Genomic DNA, 23,886 nt, shown 5'->3' with positions numbered 1-23,886 from the left:
CAAGAAGTGTCGAAGAACCCGATCCCGAGTGGAGGATGCTCGACGTTGAAGAACATCCAAAGGAGGAAAGGCCTGCGACAGTTCAGACGGGTGCAGTCAGTTTCTCGTCGGCAGTGGAGACAAGAGCTCAAGCGACAGCCCAAGCAACGCAGCGTCCGCTCTCTACTCCTTTTATGATGTGCTTGAGCGTAACACCGGGCGAAATTGCAATTAGGCAAAAAGAAGACCTGAGCTTGAAAGCCTGCTTCGAAAGAGTCGGGGGAAAAAGTGAAAAGAAAGAAAAGTCGTACGTCCTTCGAATATCAATTGGTAAATGGTCTTCTGCACAGGGAATGCGTATTTAGTTCAGGAAGGCGGGTCCAACAGCTGGTGTTACCGAGAGATATGCGAGAGACCGTGCGATGCTTAGGACATGACGCCACTATGGCCGGACACCAGGTTGTTCTAAAAACGGTGTCTAGGATCACCGAGGAGTTCTTTTGGCCGGGTGTTCAGAGTGACGTTAAGCGCTTTGTTCGCTCATGTGACGTGTGCCAGCGCACAGTTCCGAAGGGAAGAGTTCGTCCTGTACCCCTGGGCAAGATGCCAGCCATCGACCTATCATTTCAGCGAGTGGCAATTGACATTGTGGGGTCAATCTCTCCAGTATCCGCCAAAGGCAATAGATATGTGCTTACTCTGGTTGACATGGCCACTCGTTATCCTGACGCAATTCCATTGACAACTATTGACAGTATCCAGGTGGCGGAGGGTCTCGTGGAAATGTTTTCGCGTTATGGGTTCTCGAGGGAAGTTTTGAGTGACCGGGGCTCGAACTTCACATCTGAACTAATGAAGAAGGTTAACCGCCTTTTGTCAGGAAGGCAGGTACTGACGATGCCTTACCATCCCATGTGTAATGGGCTTGTAGAGCGGTTCAGCGGTACCCTCAAAAATATGATCAAGAAAATGAGCCAGGAGTGGCCTACTGGTTGGGATAGATATCTCCCAGCTCTTTTGTTCGCATACCGCTACGTACCACAAACAAGTCTTGGTTTCTCGCCCTTCGAGATGTTGTGTAGGAGAACCGTTAGAAGTCCACTTGCATTACTCAAGGAGCTGTGGGCTAATGAAGAGATTGAATCAGATCTCAAAACAACATACACGTACGTTCTTGAGTTGTGGGACAGGTTGAAAGAAACATGCAGGCTTGCACATCAAGGCCTGGAAAAGGAGCGTGGACGCCATAAGAGATATTATGAAAAGAAAGCCATTCACAGGAATCTGAATGCGGGCGACAGGGTTCTCGTTCTGCTACCCACGGATCATAATAAGTTAGTGATGCAATGGAAGGGCCCGTACCTTGTGACGCGGAAGAAAAAGGACATGGATTATGAGTTATTCATAGATGATACTAAGAACGTTTTCCATGTAAATATGTTGAAGAAATACGAAGAAAGGGGTCCCGTACGGTACGCCCCCAAGGTAGCATGTGCGGTAGTGGCCCAGGAGACAGGTGATGCTGCCGAGGTGCCCACGTTCAGTGGGAAGAAAAACGCAGGAGGGGATGAGGTACTGAAGAAGCCCAATTTGAATGCAGACAGAGGATTACAGCTGTACTCCAAATCAAGGGGGAGAAGTTTTCGGATGGGCCAGGCAAAACGGAGGTCATATGTTGCAAATTAGACTTGTATACAGATAGAGCTAACTGAACAGCTCTAGGTATTTCTGGGATGTATCTTGTTGTTATTGTTGTTGTGTTAATGCATCTCTGGGATTTATCTTGTTGTTGTTGTTGCTATTGTTAGTGTTATGTGATTATACAAGGGAGTGTGTTGTGGACACGAACATGTTTATTAAGGACTCTGTGCGGACATCTGCGGTGTGGTGGGTGCTGGGTCCAGAATCGCCACAGAAGATAGTCGGTTGGCTGGGTGGCTTGGAGATGAGGATGACATGAGAAGTTTTTCATGGAAAAACTCTTGAGAGAGGGGGCCCTTGTCACATATATTAAGGAGCCTAAATTAAATTTTAAAGGAAAGAGGTGTGAGGAAGACGACGTGGATTAACCGAAAAATAAAGAAGAGGAAGAAGAAGCATTCGGTGGTGGAGAAGAGAAGAAGACGATGACAAGGCTTACGTGGACTAACACGGAGGCTATAAAAGTGCGAGTGAGAGCGAGGCACGGGGGGAACAGCAGAGAAGCGCAGGGTCTGGCGGGTCAGGGACACATCGGCTGGAAGAGAGCGACGCCGGCTACTGCTCCGGTGAGCTCACGTTCTACGGCATCGCATCGTGGACTTCCTGCCGTGCCTGAGCCCGTTCCGGGGAGTCAACGGAGGACACTACCACCTGCTACGGCCAGGGCTGTCTCCAGCGCTGTTGCTATCCATCCGGGTGGTGCCCCCAACGCCAACAACACCGGCATCACCTCCACGGGCGCTTGGACGGGGAGCTTGTACTACGCAGCCAGCGACGCCAGGCCAAGCGCGTCGAACGCCGTCAGTGATGCCAGCCCAAGCACGTCGAACGCCGCCTCGACGTAGCAACTGCACAGCTACTATTGTCCTCCATCGTGTCAGCAATAAAATTCTAATAAGGAAGAGCGTCAGGCAAGGAGACACGATCTCTGCCAATGCTATTCACCGCCTGTTTACAGGAGGTATTCTGTGGCCTAAATTGGGAACAGTTGGGAATAAGAGTAAATGGAGAATACCTGAATAATCTGAGATACGCTGATGACATTGCCTTGTTTAGTCACTCATGAGGTGACCTGCAAATCATGACCAATGAGTTAGAGCAGAATGGTTGGTCTAAAAATTAATATGCAGAAAACCAAAGTAATGTTCAACAGTCTAGCAGGGGAACAGCAGTTCACAATCGGCAGCGATTAAGAAATACGTAGGGCAGGTAGTGACAGCTGACCCGTGTCATGAGAGGGAAGTAACTAGAAGGATAAGAATGGGGTGGAACGCATATGGCAAGTTCTCTCAGATCATGAATGGCAGTTTACCAATATCCGTCAAGGGAAAAGTGTACAATAGCTGTATCTTACCGGTACTCACCTACGGGGCAGAAACGTGGAGGCTGACGAAAAGAGTCCAGCTTAAGTTAGGGACTACGCAGCGAGCCATGGAACGAAAAATGATAGATGTAACGTTAAGAGACCGGAATCGGGCAGAGTAAGTGAGGGAACAAACGCGGGTTAATGGCATCCTAGTTGAAATCAAGAGGAAGAAATGGGCTTGGGCAGGGCATGTAAGATAACCGCTGGTCCTTAAGGGTAACGGAGTGGATTCCAAGAGAAAGTAAGCGTAGCAGGGGGCGGCAGAAGGTTAGGTGGGCGGATGAGATCAAGAAGTTTGCAGGCAAAGGCTGGATGCAGCTGGCAAAGGACAGAGTTAATTGGAGAGACATGGGAGAGGCCTCTGCCCTGCAGTGGGCTTAGTAAGGCTGATGATGATGAAATGAGAAACACACGTCTGACAACTATGTCATTTTGTTTTATTTCTTTTCATGTGTTCTACAAAGCTGCAGCCAGATTAGATTGTTTAAAATTTAATTCAAGTAGGCCTCTAAACTGAAAGTGCATTGCATTGTGTTGGGCAGGGCTTTCCTGTGCAATTTGTGCACATTTTACTCGATACAGTTCTTTCAGCGTACATCAAGGTTTTCCTAGTTCAAGCATGATGCTAAGTGTATCGATCCTCTTTGTGCAGGAAATCCAGTTTCTCAAAACCTCAAAGGGAGAAATAGCCCAGAAGGTAGGTGCCATTATTATGTCACATTTGTCAGCTTAACAGTAGAACTGCATATAATCATTGTCAATCATTGTCTGATCTGTTGCATAGCCTTCCGAGCACAGTAGACAGGCACTGGCTAAACTCGAGACTGAGGTAAGCAAGCATGTGCATGCTGTGCACTTAACCTGACAGTCTAAGGTGCTGTCACTAGATAAATTCGTCCACACTCTGAAAAATTCTTTGAGGGATGTGCAAGCTTGGGCGAAAGGGGTGCACCCACGGAGGTGAGTGGGTTGTGCTGTGCAGCCATTAATGTTGCGAGGATGGAAAAGTGCAGGAGGGGGGTGGTTGCAGGAAAAGCCAGACTGTTAGTGTCCTTTTAGAGTTCAGTCCTTGTGCATCCTCCCTGTATTCTGTGTCGTCTTCGGCTTTGGCAATATTGGCGTAGCCAGTTGTCCAAGTAGCAAAGCGAAATGCCACTTGGAAGGTGGCTAGCAGCGTAACATGCCACCTGCCAGTGGTGGTAGGTGAAGGCAGGTGAAGAGGTGCACTCAAATCTCGCATTACCAACTATCGTAGTCATCAGTCAATTTTTTTGCCTCTCCTCCTCTCTTCCACGTCTCTGAAAACCCTCACCTGCCCCAGTTGTACCTATGAGTGCCTGTAGCAGCTTTGTCTGGTCGATTAGAGTCAGAATCTATTCATAGAACGAACTCTAGACCTGAACAGAGGTGGAAGACTTGCACTGCCCTAGCCGGTCTCTGACACTAAGAGTCTTTTTGCATGTGGCAGCCCTTGCCTGCTTTGAAGCAGGAAGCAGCCCACATTGCTTTAATAGTGCCTATGCACAAAGCCTCTGGTATGGCCATTTCGCTTCCTTCTCTCTGAAATGTAGAACAAGCACCTCAAGGCAAAAGTGTCGAAGCTACAGGAGAAGGTTTGCCGCCTAACCAACGAGATAGCTGAAACAAGGGACGCTGAAGCACGGAAACGTGAGCGCATTGAGCATCTGTACCGGGAAGCCAAAGAAGAGCACCAGTTCATGAGGAGAGCCAGCACTGCTGCCAGGGCAGGGGTGACCCCAGGCCTCCAGGTAGGTTCTGCAGCAGTGATTGCGAGAAAGAAAATAGTAGTTCCCTAATTGGATCAGGGCTCCTTAAACTGCATGCAATCATTTTACCAACTGTAAGTGTGAGAGGTGGGTGCCAGTGTTGGCTAATATGAATTTGTTTTACAAGGTTGTGTGGGCTGAAATTTATATAGGCAGCTAGAAGTTGCATAATCCATTTCTGTGGTGGTCGTGAATGGTTGATTACATGTGGTGGCAAAATTACTCACACTGCAATTTACGCAAATTGATCTGATACTTTGGCTACAGTTCAAAAGCTGCTTTGCATGAAAGCTTGTTGAAGTAACGAAGAGTTGCACTCAGTTTACGCTGGTGGCCTGTTGCAGCTAAATGAGATCATTTTGTTTTGACCAGGCTTCAACCGCTGTTCAACGGGGAAGCAGACCTGTGCCTGCAGCACCACAAGATGTACCCAAGTGCATGCCGACACAGGAATGCCCTTTCACATCGTCGTTTCTGCACACTCCACACAAGCCTAGCACTTCCGTGGCCCAAGCCCCATCACTGATTGCACCTGCTTTTGCAGAAGCGCCAGCAAGCAGCACCTTTAGAGGCAGAGTGGTGAGGGCTGCAGCATACATTTAGCCGCCCACTCGAACGTCTTCCTCAGGGTGTGTAGCTTTGGTCAAAGTGAAGCCCCACAGGCCACTGGTAGAGCATCTCTATAGTTGCACCCTGGTTGCCATAACAAATGCTGAAACAGCATAGCTACCAATACAGCCCCTTTTTGGATTGTTTTCTTAATGGGCAAAAGTTTTATCCCTTGCTACCCTGCTTCCCATTAATAGTGTACATGACACTGCGCACTGTACTTGCTTTAATAATGTTTTTTCAAGGATATAGATCAACAACATGTTTACAGACATAGGGGGTGCTCGCAGGCGCCGGAGTCTAGGTTGCTTCGATAGTTTCCTTTGGTAGGGTGGCGACATCTCCAGTTTTTGGAGCTAAATCTCATTTAGCCACAATAAAATATTTCTCCGGAACTCAGCATTTCCTCGTCTTTGTCACATGAGAGCATTTAATACTGCTTCATTACACTGAAAATTTATTTCAGAATAAATTTTAGCATCTTTTTGTTCATTATAGGGTTCGGCGCAACCCCTGTGATTCAAAACGTCACCTTTTAATCAGATAATGAGTGTCTCCACCCTACCAAAGGAAGCTCTATCAAGGCGCTCTACCAAAGTCGGCTGAAGGTATCCTGTGTGCTGTCATCTGCTATTGTGCGCAGTTCGCTTATTATGCTGTTTGAGAGATGCCTTCTATGTAGAGCTGTCTAAACTATCTAGTTTGAACGATTTTATATTTCTGAGTAATTTTATCACCCACAGAAAGCACGTCTGAATGCACAAGAAGCTTATGCAATTCGGAGAAACTTGTCAGCAGTGAATAAACGGCCGCCATTATTAGTGCATTGTGAAAATAGAAAATAATTTTGAAAAGCTTTCTTTACATCTGCTATGTTCGCACACTGTATACCCCCAAGTCAAGGTAACTCCAACTTGCACAGACTATGTGTATTGTTGGGTTTTTATTTCGGTTTTGTTATTGAATAGGCAAGCTCATAGGTGCCCTGTGAAATCAAAGAGCTACTTCGAAAATTTTTGTTTACATGCATTCATACAGGCCGTACGCCCACAGTTACCACCACCCAGTTACAGAAGCACTATCGCTGTTTGCACCACAGGCTGCTGTAGGTCTTTAATTTTCTTGAAAATGTGAACAATTGAAGAAGTGCCATGCACCTGCTTCCACAGAGCACTGTTAAGGAGCCTTCACTAAATTGGCTCCCACTCCTGAGAGAAAGTATCGGGTAACTTTGATCAAGATATGTACTAAGAAGTGTTGCAGATGGGGCCTACTGTATGACTTAGGGCATTGATCAGCAGCAGAGTAATACCTGGCAGCAAAATATTATTTTCTAAGTAAATAGGGTGCTGGCCACTGGTGTGGTGGTGCTGGCAAGTATAGGCAGGTGCATATGAGAGTCCTGGGCCTGGTAATGTGAACTCCTGGGCATCAGTTTGGCATTTGAAAGTTTGAGTGAAGGATTTTGAAAAGAGTAAGAATTTTTTCGCGCTTAGGATAGGAAACCAGGCAAGACTGCAGACAAGAATGCATGGTTCTGTCCTGTGTGTTTTGCTTATCTCTGTTTGTCTGCCTGGATAATGGATTGATCATAATTAAATGCATGCCGGCATATATTTGGATAGAAACATGTCAATCATGCTATTGAAGTCTGCACTGTGTAGGTCCGTTGCATTAGTTTAGGCTGGGTATTGATATACAATAAATGTAGAAGTGAAAGTACACTGAATGATGTTGCAGACAAGCCAAGCAATTCATGGCCTTAAACAGCACTGGCAATGCTACCGATACAAAGGAAGTCATACATATGGCTGGCAGTTCATGTTGTTTTCCAGCATACAGGCAACAGGCATTTCATAGGCTGAATGAAACATTGCGGTTTGCACTCTGTACTATTTCAGAAAATCTCGGCAAAGTAGGGAATCGCATTTATATGTCAGGCAGTACTCAGTTTCTTCGGAAGGCTTTTCAGTGATGTGCCTTGCCTAACGTACCCTGCACATTTGTGAGGTCAACTGAAAAGCATTCTGCGGGGTACATTCAGTATTAAAACATCAGTTTATGTCATGTGCCACCCAACATGTTAGCCAATTGGTTTGCATGAAAACTCATACATAGAACTAGATGCCACACTCTTAAACTAGCATTCCGAGCTGCCACTGAGTTCAGTTTTTGCTAGAGCCGCCGTGGTGGCTGAGTGATTATGGCGCTCGGCTGGCCCGAAAGACGCGGGTTCGATCCCGGCCGCGGTGGTTGAATTTCGATGGAGGCAAAATTCTACCGGCCCGTGTACTGTGCGATGTCAGTGCATGTAAAGAACCCCAGGTGGTCGAAATTTCTCGAGCCCTTCACTATGGCGTCCCTCATAGCCAGAGTCGCTTTGAGACGTTAAACCCCCATAAACCAAACCAAACCAGTTTTAGCCAGGTTTTAGCATTGTCACAAGCTGAGGAGGATTCTGTGCTTGATCCAATGCCCATGACTGACACTGCAGGTTGTGCATGAGCCTGAGTCATCTTCAAGCACTTCACCCGGACTTGAGGTTGCGGTGATGCCTGCTGAACCATCACAGGAAAGCACATCGAGTGAAATGTCGGTGAGGGCTTGAAGGTTGCGCGCAAGGTTGTTTGAGAGGAGCATTTTGGATTATTTCTGAGATAGTATGCCTTATGATGATTGGAGTGATGCTGTGGCAGCTGTGGGGGTTTATCCCAGAGTGACATTTTCCTAAAGTTAAGAACCTTAAACTGTAATGCAGATTTCATCTCGTTTATCCAACCCGTGTACAGCATAAGTTGTTTCGACTTGTGAGCTCTTTCTTTAAGTAAAAGAGCATTGTTTTCTGATAGATGTCAAAGTTTGGTTGTTTTCTGTGAGCATTGCGTGTTTTTCTAGAGAAAGCATCCTGATGGTGAGATGATATGATTAAGTACATTTGTTCATGAATCTTTCCACTTACCCTTTATATTAATTTTTTTCTCAGCTCTCTGAGTTGGCTAGCATCATTGAAGCAATTCCAGTCAAGCCAAAGCCTCCGACTGGTAATGCTGGAGGGAAATCCTGCTCAACCAAATCCCATGCAGTCGCTGCAACAAAGGCATCAAAGCATCTGCAAAAGGCAGTGAGTGCCTTACTTTTGTGTGGGGTTCATTCATTGTTACAAAGTCCTTATTCACACATGAGAAGACAGACATTCCGCAGTTTAACAAGGGCTGTCATCAGGCTTTCTTTGCTGCTGTGTTTCTTATCAAGTTTCGTCGAGCTGTACTTGTGCCTATAATTGTTATCTCAGTCCCTTGTTTCTGCTTGTCTATCGTAGAAGCTGAAAAATGCTAATACTTATTATTTTCCTCATGGGAGCTGTAACTGCCACAGTGGCTGACTGGTTTATAGTGCCTGGCTACTGATGCAGAAGATGTGGGCTGGGATCCATAAACCAATTATGGGAGCTGTGGCTTGCATGCATTAGTGCACATAGAATCAAATAAAGGGTTTCCTTTTATTGTGTGCCAACCACAGCCACATAGTAGTTGTGCACTTGATTACTGACCGCTAGGCCATATGGGCTCGACCTTGTTGTGCTCAATCACTTAGTATCTAGGTTGAGGGATGGCTTTGTTTTTTTCAAACGATTGCATGACTTCTCTGCAAATGCCTTAAAGCATGAACAAGACTCCTCGTTGCCCTTTTTAGTCTTGAAACCAGCAGCAGCGATATGTGTGTCACTGTGAGGTTTCATGCCTCCCTGGTCGAACAAATGTTTCAGTGGAGTGAAAGGAGTTCAGTGAGAAATATTACGCATGTTTTGCATGAGCATTGTGCAGTATGTTGAGCACTTCATTAAAAAATAAGAATACAAACTCAATTTTGTACGTGGTAGTGGCTGGCCAGGGGACAGGGTAGCTGTGCTTAATACAAAGTTATCTTGTCAATTATTGTTACTACAATTGTTTGCATGCCATGCCACAGGAAAGTCTGGCAAGGTGCTAAACCTAAAGCAATCTGTGAGCACAATTTCTGGGTCCTCATCATGTTGCCACATTACTGCCTATTCGTTTCTCTTGCACCCTCACTTTTAAGCGGTAACCGCATGAGGCGATATTCCTTCGCGATACGTCGCGCGGTGACGCCGCCGTCGCCTATCGCTGCCGCTGGCGCAAACCGCACGAAGCGACGGGACTCGGCGTCGGAGCGGCGCGTTTTCAGTGTTGCTCGATTGCGGCTGCTTCAGCGTTCAGTCATTTTGCGTTAATTAATGCGTAGAACAATGCTCTTAAGGCTTCATACAAGATAAAACACAATAAAAACATTGAAAAATATATTTAGGTAATAATTTTATTTTTAGTCTACAGAAAGTCACGTGACGCAGAAACGTGCGCCCGAGGGACGCTGCGATGAGGCGCCAGGCGACATTCCTGCGCTCTTGCGACTTATAGTGCGTGTAGGACATACCCACAACACCCTTTACTTTATAACTTCATTAATGAGCATTTCATTAAATTCTTGCATAGCTGCCATGGTGAGGGATGCGTCGGCTGTTGCTCCGCGCGGAAAGCCCGCTGAAAAAAAAAATCGACTTTCGCGCGCAAGACGGATCGGAAGTTACTCACCCGCAAGGCCTACCGTCATTGGCTAGTCTCGCATGGCATTTCCGGGCGATGAGCGAAATTTTTTGCAAACCCAGAACCTGGGCGACGCGATGAGCGACAGTGCTTCGGCGGCCCTCAGCCCATCGCGCGATGCCATCGCGCGGCGTGTCGCCACGAATTTTCGCCTCATGCGGTTACTGCTTTAGAGTAACTGGGAGAGTGTGCTTCCAGTTGAAACTTATTTCTTTTCGTGACATAAAGGCATATTTTGTGCATATATCGCTAGACACACTATCACTGATCTGACAGTAAGCTTTCTTGCAGAAAACACCAGTAAAGGCTTCACCATGCAAGCGAAAGCATCCTTGCACTGTAAGTGGCTCTTTTTAGCAGTTGAAAACTATTGTATTTTCTTATTTCTTAGTCTGTGAAGTGACGTGAAGCATACCAGTGCTACCCAGCATGAAGCGTCGGAAAGGGGCACGCATCTCCATGTGTCTCACATTAGCTTGCCTTGCTGCTCGTATGGTCCATTAGATTATAAATGCCATGCGGAGAAGAATGGCTGCAGTCAGCTCAGACTCATCCCAGGAAAGTCATGGGAGCTGTGTGTCTTTCAGCTGTGTATGCCGCCATACTGGTTTTGGCACATGTGCATTGCGGATAACACGGGCGCAGACACCCTACAGGTGCAGTATGGGGATCTGCCGCCATGGGAATGCTGCCTTAGACCAAGTGGCACCACGTGCTCGTTGTGTGCGCCTCGCTTAAAGGGGCTGCGAAACACTGCTTGCTGGTTACACTTTAAACGGATTCTTTATGTCACACAGATGCTGACTCAAAAGGAATTACGAGAATCGATGCATAGGAACGGGAGTTATTCAATGAAGAAATTTCAAAATACATGCAAACAAAATGCTGCCCTCAACTCGATTTTTGCGCAGCTTCCCATTCCCATTTCACTCTCCCAATGAAGACACTCAGGGCGACCAATCAGAACAGCCTATCTTAGCACGTGGCGTAAGTTTGCACTCCATGGTTGCCTGTTCTCTGTAACTCGTTCATGCCAAGGCTGGCAGCACCGTTTGCATGGTTACGACAACCATGTGAACGCCCAGCTGACCCAGCGATGCTTCACTGTCATGTCGGCGGCGCAGAAGGGAACACTGAGCAGTGACGTTCCCTTACTTATGGATGTGAACTCGAGTGCGAGATACTGCGACGGTGTGGCAGCCTGCGCAAGATATCAGACACGTTTACCATAGTGCGTACCGCTACTGCTTACCGCCAACCATCGCCCGTCGCTCCTAGCGCGCTGGTTGGCTACGGCTACGGCGAGCAAGGAGCGCGTGCTGTTGACGGGAACATGGCGCCATCTGGTGCCACCGCCCGGTGATCCTCCACAAGCTGATGATGCGCACTGCCTGCTAAATGTGAAACGAATGCATCCTTCCTTGGGACCGAAATGAACGCTTATAGAGTGCAATGGCTTGATCGGATCGATTCCGCAAAGCCGCTCTCAGACACATAGAGAGTAGCCATAAGTATTTAGTGCTAGGCCGTAGGATGTTTACAGAAAGGCGCAAAGTCCTTTGATACAATATGTAGCCAGTGCCTCTGGTGGCGTGTTTTTGTTTTACTTGATTTTGAGTGCTTTTATCTAGGGCAAACAAGTTGGTTTTGTTATTGTAATATAAAACACAAAAACTTGACAAAACGTATCTCTAATTATTAACGCAATTTGCAGTATATTTACTCTTTGTCCAATCATCAAGCTCGCACAAAGCGATGTTATATCCGCTGCTAAAAACCGCCACTGTATGGTGACACTGTCAGCGGCACGAATTTGTTTTTGCAAGCTAATTAAAATATTAAAAACCACAGTATACGTGGTACGACCGATGCTAATAGCATCAATATAACTAATTCAATGCAACCAACAGGCAAAACAATGCTCTAAAAATGTGTTTCGGGGCCCCTTTAACAAAACCAGGAGTCTTTGGCCGTCACAGTGGTGCTGTCAAGCGGCGAATGACTCCTGTGCCTTTGCCGCTGTTTGTGGGAGGGGGAACGTGGGTAGGGGGTAGCTTGGAGCTTCACTGAGAGCTCTCCACACAGACTAGAGGCCCGCAGTGACCTCAAGCTAAGGGGGAAAAAAATGTACACGTTGATGAAGCGCAACTTTACATGCACCAAACGTCTTGAGACTCAAACTCGACCGGAAACGGATACGGGAATGGGACAAGAATGCTGGGAAGTTGCTACAGCAAACCTACGGGAAAGCAAAACCTCAAAGAAAGTTGAGTAACGGCGCGCGGATGTTTAGTGAATACGTGGACGATGCGCTCTTAGAGTTCTTCGAGCGGGAAAGAGTGGCAGGATGTTTTAAATCCATGTGCAGTGCACCTTTTTTTTTTTTCTGGCAGGAAAGTGTCGCCACGATCTTGAATTTCGGCCCTGTTACGGGATAGCGCCGCCCCCTACTTCGCCAGTAATTTCGACTTGCGGGGATGGGGGCGCTTGCTCGGAATTTTACAGTATGTAGAATAAATTCTATTGAGCATTCATGCCGCATACAAGTTGTCAAAATCTTGCAATGCAATGACATGTGGCCCGCATGACATCAGTTATGAGGAGGCTGTAATTGGCTTGCCAAAAACCCCAAGGATATTTGTAAATGATGGAGGCGGGGGCATGAACAGCTGAAGAAGATCCAGTCTATAGTGCTGTGGCAGGGGAGTGAGCAGCCAAAAATAAAAGTAAACTGAGCCAAGACGGTGGAGTACCGGCCTATAATTTTTGTTGTGGCTCACTCTGGTGTACGAGTGGAAAAGAAAAGGAAGGGGTTCATTTTTAATTGCTGATATCTGTGGTGCTACATAAGCTAGATCTAAAATTTTTGCAGAAGGATGATGGGCAATTCAGTATCTATCAGTACTGATGGATGTTGAATTGCCCATCTCCTGCAGGAATCCTAAGCCGTCAAACTGGTTTAAAGAACTAGTTGCGACCTAATTCCAACAAAACCAGTTGATATCTGGCTCGTTTTTGACTTGTTCCATTTGGAATCTACTGGGAATTTGTTCCTTAAACCAGGATTGATACAGATTGATGAAGAGTCAGCGCATAGTCAGCGCTCTTTACTCTTGTGTCCTATGCTGTCCCTTCTTTCTACCTGCGCTTTCACTGAAGTCCTTAAACCAGTTTGACCAGCTAAGATTTTCACCTGGCTTTCACTTTTCTTAGCCTTGGTGCAAACTATTTCAGGTACCCTTTAAGTGTTGGATTTAAATGTATGCATTATACTTTCATATTGCTGTAAGGCATCTGCAGTTCCAGCTTCGTCCAAAAAATCAAAGCTGGAGAAAAAAGAGGACTCAAGTTGAACTGGAATGCCGGCAGGTGCATCGTCCCCAAAGAAGCACAGATCGGTCAACTCAAGCTTGAGTGTCTATGACTCCTAGTAGTCCCGATTTATCTTTTCATGGTTTTCAAGTTGTGCCTCAATAAAGAATTCTGAGTGCACCAAATGTCCGTGAGAGCATCGCTTATTTGAATCCTTTTTTATGTCGACAAAATGCATTAGGATGTGCGTCATTCTTTTCCTTGAAAAAAAAATTTCGATGAATACATTATGCAAAGTATGCTGCCATGAGATGTGGGCTGCTTGTAATTTTATTCATTTCGCATTCAAGATCATGTTTCAGCATCTTGTGCATGAACGTCCAAGTTAAAGTGATATCGAGCCATTTGTACTTTTTCCAATTTCCTTTAGTTACGGTGTCATGAGATGCTCAAAAATGCTTGGCATGCTTCTTCTCTTTAGAGAATTGTGTGTGAGTAGTTTGGGAAGGGGAGGTAGGCAAAGGCAAGTGTGTGAATGCGTGTTTGTGCACGTGTTTCGTGCTTTATGGCCCTTCTGTTTCTTTTAGTTTGGTGCGTCGTCAAGAACAGGTGTTTCCTAGCATGCATGTGAGCCCTCAATGAGGGTCTTCGAGGCCACCTGTACATTTTGAACGTCAATTTAGGTCTTCTGCGTTTTTTTTTCTCGGAGACAAGGGGGAGACAACTGGAATTTAAAGTAACTAGTAACGGCAGCGCAGTGTGAAATGTAGTTATGTGGGTCATCTCCAAAGCTTTTGTTTTTTAGGTCCGCTTTTTTTCCTCTTCCGTGCAGCTTAAAAGGCAGAATTTGTAGACTCCAATACAGGAGGATTGTGTAGGACCCAAGAGGCCGCCGCTGCGAAAACAGTGCAGAAACGCACGCGTGCCGCAACTTGCCCCCTCCTCGTTGCTCCCTCCCTTCTGCCAACAAATGCGAATAACCCATCGCGGCCGTTCAGGATGAGGTTCTGCGCATTCAGAGCTATCACAGGGCCACAAAACCTTGGCAAATTCCAGCAAAGCATGTTGCGCTTAGCTTAGTCAGTTTAGTGTATGGTGGTGTGTGTAGTTAGGCTGAGTTCTGCTTGTGCTGAAAGCAGTTAATATTTTTAAGCTTCATGCTTATATCTTGTGTCATTCGATGCAAGTTTTAGGTATGTTCACACCTGCTTCCAGATCAGATCAGCTTAACCTCGATCAGACCTTAACCCGAGTAATATCGTCGCCAGACATGCCAATCACCCAGCAAAGCAAAACAGTGAGCCATTAAGACTAAACACATGCTTTCGCACGTCTACTCGGTTTAACTGCGTTAAAACCCTACCACTTTTTTACATTTCCCTTCACTATGGCGTACCTCATAACCTGAGCTGCTATGGGACGTTAAACCCCCATATACTAAACTGACTAAGCTAAGCGCAACATGCTTTGCTGGGACTTGCCAAGGTTTTGTGGCCCTGTGATAGCTCTGAATGCGCGGACCCTCATCCTGAACTGCCGCGATGGGTTATTCGCATTTGTTGGCAGAAGGGAGGGAGCAACGAGGAGGGGGCAAGTTGCGGCACGCGTGCGTTTCTGCACTGTTTTCGCAGCGGCGGCCTCTTGGGTCCTACACAATCCTCCTGTATTGGAGTCTACAAATTCTGCCTTTTAAGCTGCACGGAAGAGGAAAAAAGTGGATCTCAAAAAACAAAAGCTTTGTAGATGACCCACGTAACTACATTTCACACTGCGCTGCCGTTACTAGTTACTTTTAATTCCAGTTGTCTCCCCCTTGTCTCCCACAAAAAAAAAATGCAGAGCACCTAAAGTGACGCTGCAAATAAACAAAATGTACAGGTGGTCTCGAAGACCCTCGTTGAGGGCTCGCATGCATGCCAGGAAACACCTGTTCTTGACGACGCACCAAACTAAAAGAAACAGAAGGGCCATAAAGCACGAAACACATGCACGAAAACGCATTCACACACTTGCCTTTACCTACCTCCCCTTCCCAAACTACTCGCACACAATTCTCTAAAGAGAAGAAGCATCCCGAGGATTTTTGAGCATCTCATTTTTCAGAATTGTAAATTTGTTGAGAGTTCAGTGATGCTTTCTTTGCGAAGTGAAAATTGATGATGAAGTGTCATTTTGTGTTTAATGTCACATTCAGAAAGAGGCTTCACCATGTGCCAGAGTTAGAAGCCATCGCATGTAACTCTACAGGCAACTTTAGGCCAATATAACATTGCTAAGCTCCTGCACATTTGTGCTAATTATTCTTGTTAAATCAGGATTTCGGCTAAAATCATTGTTTGGGGTAGAAGTTTTATGCGAAATATGAGCTTTATAAAATCTTTATGGTGAGTTTTTGCAGTGAAGATGCACTGATTAAAATTTATAGCCATGGAGTAACCGCAATTAATGTATGCCACTTTTATTCTGTAACGGTAACACATTACCTTTTTTTTGTAGCTAACGTAGGGCGGTAACGCGTTCCTTTTTTATCGTAACGAGTAACGTATTTAGTTACTTTTTCTTTCGGTAACGCCTACAACACTGATCCCTCAAGACAAAAGTATGCAACAGCTTTATCTTGCCGGTTCACCCACAGGGCATAAACGTGGAGGCTAACGAAAGGGGTAGCTTAAGTGAAAGACAACGCATCGAGCTATGGAAGGAAAAATGATAGGTGTAAGTTTAAGAGACCGGAACCGGGCAGAGTGGGTGAGGGAACAAACGCGGGTTAATGACATCCTAGTCGAAATCAAGAGGAAGAAATGGGCTTGGGCAGGGCATGTGATGTGAAGGCAAGATAACTGCTCTGGCCCTTAAGAGGAATGGAGTGGATTCTAAGAGAAGGCAAGCGTAGCAGGGGTGGCATAAAGTTAGGTGGGCGGATTAGATTAAGCAGTTTTCGGGCATACGGTGGGTGCAGCAGCTGGCAAAGGAAAGGTAATTAGAGAGACGTGGGAGAGCCCTTTGCCCTGCAGTAGGCGTAGTCAGGCTGATGATGATGAAACTCATCGCCAGCTGCATCGCATTCATGCGTCAGAATATATACACGAGACATCGCGGCTGGCGTACCCGTGACTGCTGGAGGAACTTATCAAGTAACGTTGCCGCCGAACCAGTGGCTGTGCCGCGGCGATACAGTTAAGTGCTGTAAGTGAAGTGTTCACACCTGAATTAAATTTGCTGACGCCATCACAGCTTGAACGGAATGGAGATCCGCGCAGAGCGCAAGCGTGCGCAAAGCTTAACTGCCATCCTGGGCACGCTCTAGTGTCATGATCGACGCGGGAAGGAAACGAATTTCAATTGGGGTTTGAAGCACTTCAAGGCATACTTAAACACCGGTTTATTCCTGACCAAACCAATGCGTGGCTGGTTGCTCGCTGGCGTTCTCCTTGTCGCAGCAACAGGGAACGTAGCGACGGAGCAGAGCAGGCGCTATGCTCGGACGTACTACAACAAAAACGGGCGCTAACACCTGAGCGCGGCGAAAAACACTGAGGCGTGAATGGGATATGAAACTGCACAGATAAAAGGGTTCTCGAAGCGGTGCAAGAAACCAGCCTGCTCGCGTGCAGCCACTGCTGCCGCTGCTGTTGCTGGGAGGAAGAAAGGAAAGGAAAGTGCACGGGCCTGCCTCTTTAATCTGCCTTCGGGTAAGGTGTCGCTACATCCCACCGGCTCGTGCTGGCCGCCGATAGCGTGACCGCGCCCCAGCAATGCTCCCGCCGGAATCCCGCGCGCGCTGCTTTCGCCGCCCTCGTCAAATCATATCGCCCAGCGGCCACATGCCACATCTCGCAAGCAGCAGTTGGATCATGCACAGTTGCGTTGCGCCAGTACGCGCATATATGCGCCTAGAAGCCGAGCACCATAACCAGCTGTGTCACCACGGCTGCTCTGAACATACACTACAGATTTACGTATACAGCTTTAGGGAGGAAGCGATGCAACGATAATCAGGAATTTATAAGGGGAATCGTATGACTGAAACCAGACAGATGAGGTAGGGAACCAAACGTACTCTTGTAAAGAAGGTCATTGCCTTGAGCTTGCCGTCGCGAATGCGGACATGTTTTACTTCAGAAGCCTCGATCATTAGCGAAGCCTCGGCACTTCCACTGAACCACCAGATGATGCGCTATCCATGGTGTGGTCGAAGAGCAGCAAAGAGGGTGGCCACCTCCTCCATGAGCACTAATATATTTTGTCCATTGTCATGGTGGTCGCAGTTAATGAGAGGTATAGGTACCGGCATGTGACCCAGTGATTATTGGAGATATGGTTCGTGTGATGATGTAGCTCCTCTGTTTGAATTCTTCGAGAGGAGTGCGAACGACGCTGTTCCATGGTGCTGAGTTAGTTCTAGACGGCGATGAGTCTTTTCGATGGCATTGTCTAGAGCAGTGTTGTCACTGGTGTGATATGCATGCGATGGAAGCAGTGCATATGTTGCTGTGGTTTTGGTCCACGGAGGTTAGCCTATTGTATGCATGAAGGCAGCCCTGACAACAACAGATGTACTGAGAACGTCCTGAAATGGTCAGAATGTCCTCCTCCAGTAAATGACATTCTGGGTGCTTTTTGAGTGCATCATGCATGCATGGCTAAATGTCCTAACTTTCTACTTTGCTGGATGACTTCAGGATGAAAATTCCTCAAATGTCCTACAGTCGCTCTGTCGCAGGACAGCATGGTGGAACTGAACTGAGAGCATCAACGTACTTAATCTGTCGAACTAGCCGCCGCGGTGGTTGAGTGGTTACGGCGCTCGGCTGCCGGCCCTAAAGACGCGGGCTCGATCCCGGCCGCGGCGGTCGAATTTTGATGCAAATGAAATTCTAGAGGCCCGTGTACTGTGCGATGTCAGTGCACGTTAAATAACTGCAGGTGGTCGAAATTTCCGTAGCCCTTCACTATACGGCGTCTCTCATAGCCTGATCCGCTTTGGGACGTTAAACCCCATAAACCAAACCAATCATCTGTCGCACTCTGCTCTCACTACCGGAAACCCCTGTGACTCAAAAAGATAGTTTAATTTGCTTTTAAACCTGGCCTTATGTACCACATGTTTGGGATGGTGTTGGACTGTGTAGATAAAATTTTGCGCCACTCGTCTTTGCCATTTAGGCAGCAGAATTCAACTCCAGATAGAGCTATAGTTTTCTGCAGTCCTGGGCATGGTAAGCCAGTGTTGTGCCTCTTTTCGCTTGTTCAGGTCGGCTTCTCTTACATTAGCCATGCATACAGCACTGCTATGAAAAAAAAGGCTCAAAACATCCTGTAGTAGCATCGAAAATGTTCCCATATATGATCCTCAAGACATCCGAGTATGCGCGACGGGCGGACAAATGGATCCCAGTTCGACTGCTTGAGGACCAGTTCGGGACAACCTGAGTACGTCTGAACATCCTGATGTGGGCATCCTGAGGTCATACTTAGGACGTCTCTGCGTTGTCTGGGAGCTGAGTGAAGACACGGTGAGCAGGGTGGTCAGCTAAACTAGTAGTGGTAGCAGATTATTCAAAAGTAAAAAAAAAATTGGAGGACGCTTAAAGGGGTTGGGACATCAAATTTTGAGGCTATAGCTTAAGCTTGTTATGGGCTTCCTCTGTATGTAAGGTCACCCACGGCAATGTATTGGATGCAACAAGCGCTTAAAATATATTTGAATTGAGCTCCAAACAGTCCCTAAGTGCTCCTTCTGACGATCGATGCCCATCGCTAGCGCTATGGGTGGTGACGTAGAGCCCTGGACGATATCGGTGAATAGCAGTGACATCACAACACAGTAACGTGACGTCCTATGAGCGGCGACATCGGCGAGGCGCTGCTCCGCGGCGACTAAGCGATCGGTGTGTTGATCGGCATATACGTCTGCCGTCGCTGACGCACCAGCCGGCATCTCATATCGGCGGCCAAGCGAAACCTTCCCGTCGATGAGAGGATGACTCTCTGGTTTGGACCTTCGAGATCTGCAATACGAATAAGTGAAACGAGCGACTACGTTTCATATGTTCACCCTTCGGCTCACCTGCAGGGCTATGAAGCATTCCCCAGGCTGGCGCCCGCATTAGTCGGCGATCCTTGCAAAGTTATCGCACTGCGCAAACAAGTAAACCCGAAACCGGTGCAAAAGAGATGAGCTTGATTAACCTAAGTGGAACGCAGTTTGCAATTCTTGTCGAACTAACGCGCAATTAGAGCATGTATACAGATGCAGATATGTGAACAAAAGTAGCGCCGAGGTGCAGTCGTCATGGGCGCATTCCAGGAGGAGTTACGTCTCCTTGCGGTTAATTCTGAACCCTGTACAATTGTCTGGAAGCATTCATTTAGCGAATACATGCACTGTATGCTAAACTAGCAGCAGAAATCGTAATCAGCAGCCACGGGACCCTGAACATGTCTCGCAGCGCGGCTGCGCGAAGTGAATACAGGGACGGGTATTGGTCGGTAGGAAAAGTGAGGCATCGTGTCGCTGTAATGTGTCAGCTACGGGCCACCGACACAGACGTCCGTCGAGCGTCGGCGTGGCAAAGCGAAATACAACACAAAAACCGCGTTGGCATACGCGGTATGGCGACTGAGATGGGCCGAAGCGAGCCGCATGGTTTCAGGACTCGGCTCCTCGCTCGCTTGGCTTTTCTCAGCACATCGCAGTACCGATCGACCAAGTCTGTCGGCCTATGATTTCGAAAGGCGCTGCAATGCACAGCATGTGTACGAGAGCAGACGACACATGCGTCACAACTTTTGGGGCCCATGTGACCAGGGTTGCTGCTCTTCCCTGATCGTGACGTCGCAGCGCACCCGGCGCTCAGAAACCGAAATCGCTCAGTATAAATAATGCGATAATAAATTATTTACTGCACTTATATGAACTGCGCAGCGTGTATCACGCGTCCTGGGGTAATACGAAAAGTTTGAAACAAAGAACACGCCAACCAAAAATTTGGTGTAAGATTGAGACGCGACAGCGTGTTGCAGCGTTGCCAAGGGGTGCACGGAACGCCATCGTCCGTTCGGCGCGACGCGTGGCCCGTTGGACAATTTGAGGAAAGGACACACGAACCGGGCCGTAAGGGAAGGAAAATGAAATGAAAATTGGTTTTAAGGAAAGTAGATGACGCCTCTCTCACAATTCTCGCAGGACACCCGTACTGCGCCGTAAGGGAAGAAACATTGCGAGGAGGAGGATTTTTCGTGGACGGCCAACGCCGCCTATGCCGACACCGACTTTTCTGTGACACGAGCTCCTTAACGCTGTCGCGTTAGCAATATAAAAATCAAAAGGAAGGAAAAAAATTTTGCTAGCCTAGTTGGCATCCGCCATCATTACGGAGGCACCTGAGCTGAGGCAGCGGAAAGAAAGGATAGCAGGCAGAATTGAGAAATGAAATAAGAGACGGGGGCCAGTAAGAAAGGATAGGGGGAGAGGGGACATATACAAATACACTTACACAATAATAGATATATACAGGTTGCACGCGTTTCGAGTCCATAAAAGAAGAGAAAGCACACGCGCACAACACTATGTACACTGCAGCTGGAATGGGGCGTGCGAGTTCGTTCAGGAAAGTCGATAACGCCTCTTGCAAGAGCAGCAAAGCGACTGCTTGTGGGAATATCCATGTTTGAAAACTGCTTGTTCAACTTCTTAGCCCACTTTCTTGGGTCAAGCGGGAGGGCGATTGCCCTGGTCCATCGTATTTTCAGAGGACACAAAGGGCTGCTGACTTATCCATGACGGCCAAAGCTGCTGGGATTGTGGCAAGTATTTGCATATGGACTTCTTTATAGCAATAAGAAAGAATATACGACGAGGACTAAATGGTTGTGGTTCGAGTATCGCATCTTAGCAGGTAAGGTAGTCCTGCAGAATCAACGGGACTTTCAGGGTTGTGAGCTAAGTGCCCCGGCAGACCATGGGCAGAGTTAGGAATACTACATATACGTTGAACACCGGATGTTTGCACGTACCTACTCAGGTGCTGTCTACATGACAGACGACGCACAGGAGGTTTTCAGGGCCAGACGCAAAATATACTTCATCGGGACATGTATACTCGGGTCCACAACGTCTTCCTTCGAAACGTGTAGGCCATCTTGACCTCGGCATTACTCCACCCACTCCACTGAACGCTGTCATCTTTCAGGCTACAAGTAGTAATCTTGGCAAGATGTCCAACCCGTCTTGAAGATGCCCTGAGTGAATCTTCGAACAGTTTGTGAACGTTTGAAAATTGTGTTGGGAAGACATCGAATTAATGGCTTTCAAGAAATTTCCAGATACCTTTCAGACATTCTGTAATTGTCTTCTAGCTCAGCTAATACTCCACCTATTTGAGTTACAAGATGTTTTTAGAGGATGTTTCGTAGCTGACCCAAAGATAACTTATAGACACCCAAAAAAGTTTGTCAGGCTTCTTGTAATCTTCAAGATGAACCGTCTTGTAAACATGTCAACTGGCCTCTGATACTCTTATTAAACGTTTATAGATGTGTTGATTGCTTGTCGGCTGCTTGCAAGAAATTTTTAGACATCTTGATAGATCTTGTAGCTATCTTCTAGCTCAGCTAGTGCTCCCACAAGATATGTCGTCACAACTAGGCAAGATTCATATGTACTGCTTAATAAAGGCCTCCACAGTTATGCATGCAAGCACACGAAACATTAGAAAATACAAACTCTCCACTCACCTTATACTGCCAGGAAACCTTTGCTCATCCTTACATGCCCCACTCCAGTGCCCTCTGCAATATCCATGAGAAGAATTGCCGATCTACAAAGATACTGAAGGTATTTTCGTGTCTGTTAATTTTTCTTGATGCATTAGAATTAGTATGATTTAAATGCTACGTTCTGTAAGTTCTGGTTAATACCAGAGAAGAAAAATAAACTCTGATGGAAGCTCGTATTTTCGAGACCGTTCACCAAAGTCTAAATTCAACCAGTCATGTTCAACCTTCTGGGCCACTTGAGCAAGCTTTTCAAGTTGCGCACGGTGCACATCGATGGCAAAGTCTTCCGTCCGCACAGGGGTATCACAGTGGCCTTCCTGATGGCATTTTGCATGCTCCTCACTGCCATTGAATACGTTGGCACCCCCATTGAGTGCTACTGCCCGACGCTGCCCGAGAGCGTAGTGAACTTCTGCTGGGTCGAGTCTACGTTCAGCCTGCGCAGTCTGTTCAACGTCTCGTACAACGGCAGCGTCGCCTATCTTGGAGCGGGACCCGGCAGGGGCGGCCGCAAGTACCGCACCTACTACCAGTGGGTCTGCTTTCTGATGTTCGCCCAGGCGCTCTGCTTCTACGCGCAGCGCTGGCTTTGGAAGGTCTGGGAAGGCGGCAAGGTGCCCGCCATTTTGGACGCCCTCAACATCCGCTAGGCGATCACGCACGACCGAGCAGACCTTCGGTCGCAGATGGTCGACTTCCTGGTGGTCAACATGAATCACAATTAACCGTTTCTGCCTGGTGTAGTACCCCATCTGCAAGGCGCTTAGCATCTTCAACGTCGTAGCTCAGGTCGGCTTCACGGACTACGTGCTGGGAGGATCGCTCCTTACCTACGGCTGGGACCTTTTCCGCTGGCAACGCCGTGAGGGCCGTGAGTTCGTTAACCCAGCGGTGATTGCCTTCCCGCGGATCGCTATGTGCTCGTTCCTCAAGTACGGCGACTCTGGCGCGCTCGAGAACCGCGAGACCATCTGCGTCCTGCCGCTGAACATCTTCAACAAGAAGCTGGTCGCCTTCCTATGGTTCTGGTACGCGCTCCTGCTGGTCGCCGGCGCACTGGCGGTGATCTACGGTGTACTGCTACTGCTGAGCGCGCCCCTCGGGCGTCGGCTGCTGGGCTGGCTTTACCCGGACAACGCGCGCATCTCGGCCGTCGTGTCAGCCATATGTCGGCTGGCGACGTCTTCCTCCTCGGCCTTGTAGGCCAACGTGGACTCGATAGTCTTCAGCCAGGTAGTGAACGAACTTTCGCGAAGGCTGATGAAGGCGCCGCTGGCTGTGCATTCAGCCCCACCGCCAATCTGAAAAAAATAATGCTCTTGTAAAGGTGCTTATTCGAAGCGCAGGTCGGTTGGCGTTGGTCGAACGGCGACACGACGGACACACGCACAGGCATCACTCGAAATTCTTCTTCTTCTCCTTAGTAAGCATGGCACATACCCACGCAGGGGGATTGGCCAAGGTTCAGTAGATAATCCCAATGAGGTACTTCATCATCATCATCAGCCTTACTACACCCACCGCAGGGCAAAGGCCTCTCCCACGTCTCTCCAATTAACCCTGTCCTTTGCCAGCTGCATCCACCCTTTGCCTGCAAACTTCCTAATCTCATCCGCCCACCTAACCTTCTGCCGCCCCCTGCTACGCTTACTTTCTCTTGGAATCCACTCCGTTACCCTTAGGGACCAGCGGTTATCTTGCCTTCGCATTACATGCCCTGCCCGAGCCC

The 23,886-nt window shown here is 47.6% G+C and overlaps 1 protein-coding gene and 1 pseudogene across 1 annotated transcript in view; both read left to right on the top strand.

Moving 5' to 3' along the window:
- LOC144113272 (uncharacterized) overlaps positions 1-13,553 on the top strand; it is a 36,645-nt gene extending 23,092 nt beyond the window's left edge. Inside the window, exons 9-16 of the mRNA XM_077646258.1 lie at positions 3,699-3,743; positions 3,831-3,875; positions 4,618-4,815; positions 5,206-5,412; positions 7,937-8,038; positions 8,426-8,563; positions 10,356-10,403; positions 13,355-13,553. Coding sequence (XP_077502384.1) covers positions 3,699-3,743; positions 3,831-3,875; positions 4,618-4,815; positions 5,206-5,412; positions 7,937-8,038; positions 8,426-8,563; positions 10,356-10,403; positions 13,355-13,417 — 846 coding nt within the window. The 3' untranslated portion in view covers positions 13,418-13,553. The remainder of the gene's footprint in view (positions 1-3,698; positions 3,744-3,830; positions 3,876-4,617; positions 4,816-5,205; positions 5,413-7,936; positions 8,039-8,425; positions 8,564-10,355; positions 10,404-13,354) is intronic.
- Positions 13,554-22,145: 8,592 nt separating this feature from the next.
- On the top strand, positions 22,146-23,462 carry LOC144113273 (innexin shaking-B-like; annotated as a pseudogene).
- Positions 23,463-23,886: the final 424 nt, after the last annotated feature.

Source organism: Amblyomma americanum, chromosome 1, assembly GCF_052857255.1.
Source record: "Amblyomma americanum isolate KBUSLIRL-KWMA chromosome 1, ASM5285725v1, whole genome shotgun sequence".
Lineage (NCBI taxonomy): Eukaryota > Metazoa > Arthropoda > Arachnida > Ixodida > Ixodidae > Amblyomma > Amblyomma americanum.
The sequence above is the reverse complement of the archived record's forward strand: the minus strand, read 5'-3'. Positions and strand labels throughout refer to the sequence as shown.